The sequence below is a fragment of the Saccostrea echinata genome, unplaced genomic scaffold (genome assembly GCF_033153115.1).
Source record: "Saccostrea echinata isolate AGI-Se365-2 ecotype Australia unplaced genomic scaffold, CSIRO_AGI_Sech_v1 ptg000016l, whole genome shotgun sequence".
NCBI classification, from domain to species: domain Eukaryota; kingdom Metazoa; phylum Mollusca; class Bivalvia; order Ostreida; family Ostreidae; genus Saccostrea; species Saccostrea echinata.
This window is the reverse complement of record NW_026889765.1, coordinates 10,001,968-10,009,291: the sequence shown is the minus strand read 5'-3', so window position 1 is coordinate 10,009,291 and position 7,324 is coordinate 10,001,968. Positions and strand designations below refer to the sequence as shown.

Here is a 7,324-nt window from a genome sequence, read left to right as displayed (position 1 = left end):
TTGCAATAAGATGTTTAATTCCAATTTTCTTCATGCAGATAATTTTGGTTTAAAAAACGTCTACTCAATCCAAATGCATTCTTAAATATGTAATGACTACATGTGTATAATTTGATTTACTTACATGTAACATAAGATAACGTTCATGTTATCAGTGAAAACAAACGATGATAAAGTTAAATTAATTCATATTGTTTATTTATTTTAAAAAAAATACATTTTATCAAAAGATTAAGAATAACACATAATAACACATAATATCATGAAAATGACAAGGAGTTATGCAAAAAATAATATTGTAATGAGTAATACAATGGGCCTATACCTTCCAAAGAGGTGACTATGACTAATGGTATAGTCCAGGAGCCTGTTCACACCTGGTTGGATGGTATAGCCCTTTTCCATATAAAAGGCTGCAGAGGCAGTATTTGTCATTATGAAGTTAGACGTCTATATTGATTGGAAGTTTCTAAAGAAGAAGAGAAGGTAATTATTGAAGTGACCATTGTGAGAAAAGTTTGAAAGACTAGGGTGGAAGTAGTAGCACAAGTGAAAAGTAAACCAGGGGGTTGGGAGATACGAGGTGCAGTACTCCTGAATAAGGGTGAGACACCGAGTAGTCTTAGAACTTGGTTGTGGAACTCAGTGCCAGTGCCCAGCCAGCTCTACATTTAACCCAGTAAGAAAGAACCTCAGTTTGTGTCACCGCTGTAAAAAATTAGAACACGGGACAAGTAACGCAGTAAATCAACAATAATCATTGCAAATAATATTAATTCCAAGTATTAATCATAGACTCAAGTAGAGCCAGAGGAAAATTTTATTTATACTTGTCCAAATTAAGACCCTTTTCCCTTTGAAAACGAACTCTTAGGTTACACGTTACAATATAGTGGACTAATAATTATTATTATCAGACTTGCTACAGATATTAAACTTTTGGACCGCAAGAACGAATGCATGACATCACAGAAATGTCTTAAGGCCTATTTTTGCTCAAATGATACTTTGTGTATTAACTTGACTCTAAAGATGAACCCAAGTTGAAATGTTACTTCAATATATTTAGAAAAACGTAGTTGAGAATATGCAACACAAGTAATATATTTATTGATATAACAGAACAAAAATAAAAGAATATTATCATGCTTATGAGTACGTAAAAATATATTTAGATACAAATTTATCTGCACAAATCTTCATAAATGTTTAAATCTAAATTTAAAATTTGTGTCTAATGGTCCTTTATTCTATTTGTTTGTTCCATAACAGATTCGTAAGAAGGTGGCAAATCATATCCGGTATATAATGGTGCAGAAGGGACAGTGCTGCTGTTATCTGTATCTGAAATTATAATTTAAAACTATTACTTTTTGCACAAGAAATAATTTTTCATGTTGGCAATGCATTAAGACGTAGATGTAATGGCTGGTAGTATATTTAATCTGGTTGGTTGATATATTTTAATGTATATCCATGTTGTATTCATGCTTTTTTCTATTATGAATTATCATTTCAATTTTTCGTCTGTTTTGAAAATTACTCTGCATACATCGAATGTACAGAGAAACCCTCTAATCCGGATATTGTGTATTCTAAAATCTTGCTTAATACGGTGTAAATTTTATTCTCTTTCAATAAATTATTTCTTGTCTAATCCAGTCAGTTTCTTTGGATCCAGTAGTGTCCGGATTAAACAAGTTTAACTGTATTTTTACTCTTTTGCTAAAGTTACAATCAATCTCAAGACCTACCCGTTGAAATTAATCAACAATGAATTATGCAGTTTGTCAACTTTACACAACTCTTGCATTAAACTATTGGGTAGAAATTGGCCAAACACTGCTTAACCTATTTACCCCTAACCATTGGAAGAGTGTCAAATAAGGTCATTCGAGGTTTTCAAATTATATATATATATAATCTTTGTAAATCAACATGCTCCAGTAATGAATAATCTCTTCATATATATGTAAAAAATAGCTTAGTTTCTGAAGTCAGACAAAACTTCTTTAGCTTCGGTCGGCAAATGGATTTTGCTATCTAATCCTTAACAATGAATTTTCCTTTGCTTTTCTGAGATGTCTTTTTGGAACTAATTGAAGCATATGTCAAAGTCTGGATCATATGACATTAAAAATTGGTTTTACCTGCTTTTGAAGAATAACAACATAACGTATTTATAACAAAGATTGATTCAACAATCTTACCTCAGATATTTTGAATCATTTTATTGTAAGAAAATTTAATGTAAATTCTCCATTATGCTGTTAGCAATAAGCATTATCATATGGTTTGCTTTGGTCAATATTGATATTTTTTCGGGGAATATCAGACCATATTAACCACCTTAAGAGTTTATAATTGTATATTGTTACCTGAAGATGAAAAACCCAGGTTTACATGAGCATTGTAATAGTGACTTCCGGCGCTTGACTCGGTGCTCCACATGGTTGGTGTGGTGTTACTCTCCGATGCTTGTTTCCGGTTTCTCTTCCAGTTAACGAAATGCTGAAAAGAGTAGAACACAAAAATATCATAAATAATCTAAACCTGACATTTTATATCTTAAGTTACTATGGATGGATTTTGAAAAGTCATGAAAAATGGTTAAAATTACGAGTTACAACATTGGATAGAAGAAAATTCAATATGGTTTTACATAAACGTTCTGTGCGTAACAGGTACAACATTTTCACTAAAAACTCACTGACACGTAACACATTAAAGTAAAAGGGTACAAAGTGTACAGTGACATTGCCAAATTCCATGTACACTCTACACCAATGTTACTTCTGTAAAGTGTCAGGAAAAGTTCAATATACAATCTATACATCTAAAGATGATATCAAGTAACAAAACAGAGCCAGAGTTTCTCAGTGTTGCTTCTGGGTAAAAAAAAAAAGCTGGCTCTGGGAAACTATTATATGTATATCTTAAAAGCATGTGTAATTAAATTTGCTATTTACAATGACCTCTATTTAGTTTTTACTTATTGAATAAAGTGTAGCAAAGGGTAGTGACTCTCAAATAGTAGAGCAAGTACATCAGTAGAGACGCATAGTATTTGTATTTATTGGTAAATATTACTTTTTTAACAGGATATCATATGAAATTAACATACAATAGTGTGTATCATTTAAGAAATGAATTATGAATTTAATTTTTGAGAATTCGTGAGGACATGAACTACGACGCTTCACGCAAGCATATTTCATGAAGCGCGTTAGCACTTCATGATAAATATGCAGGCGTGAAGCGTTGTATAGTTCATGTACCTCATGAATTCTCAAAAATCAAATTAATATCTTATATTTACACTATTTTTTTTGATGACTTGCCACATATTTTTGTCATTCAACGATCATTTTTGAAAAATAAAGTTTGCACTATTTTTTTTACTTCAATCACATCACAATGAAAATATTCTTACTCATCCCAAGGTAATTCATGAGAATATGATTTTTTTCTAATTTGCAAAGAATCTTAAAGAAAAATATTTGGAAATGTAAATACATAAATATGAATTATATTTCTTGCTTATTCAGAAATTGCTCCTTCATAAAGAATTATGTTATTTTTTCCTTTATTTACATTGAACCCAATGTAAATGATATGTACATTTTGGGCAATTTTGAAACAAAAAGTATGGAAAGAGGTGCTGGTTGTGCCAGTTATTTCTTACAAAGACACATTAGTATCCCACGAAAGATTTTTTGGAAAAGTTTGTCCCTAATCCAGAAACGTTTCCTTTGCCCTTATAAAATGATTTTTAAAAAAAAGAAGAAGCAATAAACCTTGTGTATTTATATGCATACTTACTGCGCAAATGCAGCAACAGAATGCAAAAAATATAACCGCTCCTATAAGGATATAAATAACTAGATTCCATGCTTCCCATGTAGAGCGATCTGCAAATGAAAAGATAAAAGAAAGATAAGGCTTTTAATTTACACATTTTCTAAATTAAGAATTTATTGTATACGGTATACAATTACATATATGTTTGTTTTATGCATCTATGAACGGATATAACAGAAATGTACATGATTATGGAAAAAAATTGATAAGTAATAACGAGCAGTGATCAATCACAAAAGAAACCTACAAACAATACAAATCTTTAAACAGGGCATAAAAAAGGGACTCTTAGAAGTTCCAGATGGGATCAGGTGTCTAAGAGGAGTAAGCATCCCCTGTTGACCGATCAAACCCGCTCTGAACCCTATGTATTGATCAGGTATACGGAACATTCCGTTTGTCATTTTTTTTATAAAACCAAAGGCCTGACAATGGTAAGTATAATGAGAATGACCAATAATAGTCATTTGCAGATTGATGACAAAACATCCCCATGCAAAAAAAGTGATTCAATTTTGTTTAAAGCAATATGGGGTTATAATCGTGACAATGTTTCACAATAATGTATTTAAATTAGTTAGAACAAGACTACGTAAAGTTGACATGAAACCCCAATATACTCTAAATTAAAGTTGTTACATGTAATATAATGGACTTAACTTTGGTAATCACAACAAGTAACAAAAGGAGTTTCGTATTCTTCGTCAGGATAAGGGCTACTCAGGTGAGCGTTTGGCCTGTATGTTGATTTACTCACCCCTTATTCATCATGTTAATCAGATATAATTCCTGAAAAATTGACACATACATACCTGCTTTATTTGAATCTTGTCGACAAGTGCTGGGTGTGCTTATCAAGTCTAGAATAATAGAAAAAAGAGACAAAATGTACATATGCACTGATTTATAGGTCAAGAGACGGATTACATTTTATTGTAAATGTTCCCCGTAAAAGTTGATTGTTTTGGTTATTTATCCTATTATATTATTAATCTGATCATGCATATTTTATCAATTTGTTTGCTTGTTAGGATTATAAAAATTATGCAAAACTCAAATAGGAGGTACAATAGAAATACAACTATTTGGGAGTCATGAAATCATACGTTTATTTGTCATGCCAATAAGACTAATAATACATGTATACGCCTTTTATATAGTATGAAATCCGTGTGAGTTTGATGTACATTTGATTATATGACTGCAATAAATTGCTCGAAGCTTATTTATTATCAGAAAAAAAGCTTTCATTAAAATAAAATAAAAGTTTTCTTCTGTGTGCACTTAACAAACAGCTTTGTACTTTGTACCTAAAAAAGGTAAGAAACGAAGAAAGAGTTTTACGACCTTAACATTCAGACACTTAGATTGAACTACTTGTATGGAACTAGTTTGAATGACAACTCGTCAACACAAACGTAAGATGATAACCCAAAATAAACGTTTATTCAAATTAACACCACCGGAAGAAAAAACCCTTAACGTTTACTTTCAAGACAGTTTAAAGCTTAAATTCCTTTGACATAAATCAAAATAAACATCGGAGTAGCGAAATGACCTTTAATATTTAAAAAGGTATACTAGAACTGAACCTCGTCTATATATGTATATGTACTCTTACAGCACAAACCTGCTCTGACCAGAAGAAAAAAGTCACAGACTGTCATAAATACCAACAGAAATAAACTCCATAGATCCATCAGTCCTTTTCTTCATTTCTTAATTCCGTTCAAAATTTCCAGTGAATCTACACGTTGGTGACTCATTGTATGTAAAATACAGGTGATATAAATAAACACGATCTTATCTGTCAATTTAAACTCGGTAAAACCAAAGGTTACAGATTAAAACAAAGTACTTAAACATGGACTACTTTTTGTCGAATAATATCAAGAAGCAATTTTTGGTTAGAAAAAGGCTATATAAAATAGAATTAATTAGAAAAGACAATTAACGATGTTTTTACACTTCTCATAGGGCCGTCATGGTTGAAGTAGCTCGTGCAATGTGTGATGAATAAATATTTATCAGGTATATTTAAACATTGAAATCTTACCTCCCTTTGATTGCGCCATTCACAAGAAAGTTTAGTTTTTATGGTAAAAAAAAAAAAAATGAAATGCTAGAAAAATAATAATCTTAATAATGAGTATAAAATATGTACAGTCTTAAAAGTATTATGAAATCTTTTTAAGCATATTTCATCAAGTAGATTTTTATACTTCAATAGATGAAAATCATTTATGGTAAAAGTTGATATGCATAAAGTTGATAAAATCGTAGAGTCAAACATGTATGGCGTATATGTACACTCTTAGGAGATTTTTAAATTCTATTCATTGAAAGTTCCTTATACATGTATACGTAAAGGAGAAATGCCTCAAACTGTCCATTCTGTGAGCGAAATAACTAATCGAGGGCCGTATAATAGTACTTTCTCTCGCAGAATTGACAGTTTTAGACCTTTCTCCTACTTGAAACATGATTTCCTTTGTTCTAAGAATTAAATAAAAATGTACAATACTGATATCAGATATGACAGGTAGCACACATACAATGACAAATTCATTGTTTACAGAATGGACAGTCACAGGTGAGCTAGGATGCACAGCAATTCGTTGAATAGTCATTGTGTTTTCAAATGCAAATAACAGAAGGTTTTTGTCTAAAGAATGGACAGTTACAGGTGGATTTTGGGGGACACAAGTATTTATACAAGGATGTGATGCTTCAAAATCAGTTAATAGTTTGCGTTGTAAAGGCATGCATGTTTTCCTCCGATGGAGAGAGTATATGACAGAATCAAAATCTGATGAACTAAAAGATGCACAAAATCGGTGATAATTGGACCTGGGAACAGAGAATAGTAACAGTAAAGAAAATATTAGCCGAACTTTGATCCAAAAATGAATTTCTGCTTCGACAGATACAGATAATCAAATTCGAATCAAACCTGGAAATGTTTTATATGAATTCAATTTTTGAGGATATATTGACTGCAGCAGTGTAATGGTGAGATGCAAATTGTGTTCTATGTGTTGGATTTGTCATGAGCCAAATTCGACCTGAAAATGTATTTCAAATCAAATCTGAAAATGTTTCAATTTTAATTATTTTCTACGGAAGCAGTGTAGTGCTCATGGTGCAAACTGTTTTCTAGGTGGTGGATTTAGTATTAGCCGTTACGGTACTTAATTCTTAAAATGGATTCTTCTAAAGAGAATGATGTTTTCGAAATTTAAATCAAATGTGAAATTGTGTCATTTAAGTTCAAGTTTTGTGAAAATTGAGTTTTGAGTGTTGAAATAATGGGCTTTGTTAGGATTTAAAAGTATAAAATCGAGCAGATGCTGTGCAGACATCGTGTTCTAGATTAACTTTGATCTCCGTGTTCTTTTTGTTATTTACTTGTAAATTAAATCGTATTTAATGTATTTGTTTTTGTTTCCTCTTGGGCACATTC

The 7,324-nt window shown here is 31.2% G+C and overlaps 1 protein-coding gene across 1 annotated transcript; it reads right to left on the bottom strand.

Moving 5' to 3' along the window:
* Positions 1-230: 230 nt before the first annotated feature.
* LOC133188903 (uncharacterized) lies at positions 231-5,731 on the bottom strand. Its single transcript, XM_061324379.1, has 5 exons — positions 5,492-5,731; positions 4,674-4,721; positions 3,823-3,911; positions 2,379-2,511; positions 231-1,344 (listed from the first exon to the last, which is right to left on the bottom strand). Exons 1-5 carry the CDS (start codon positions 5,559-5,561, stop codon positions 1,235-1,237), a joined length of 450 nt encoding a protein of 149 aa, XP_061180363.1. The 5' UTR covers positions 5,562-5,731; the 3' UTR covers positions 231-1,234.
* Positions 5,732-7,324: the final 1,593 nt, after the last annotated feature.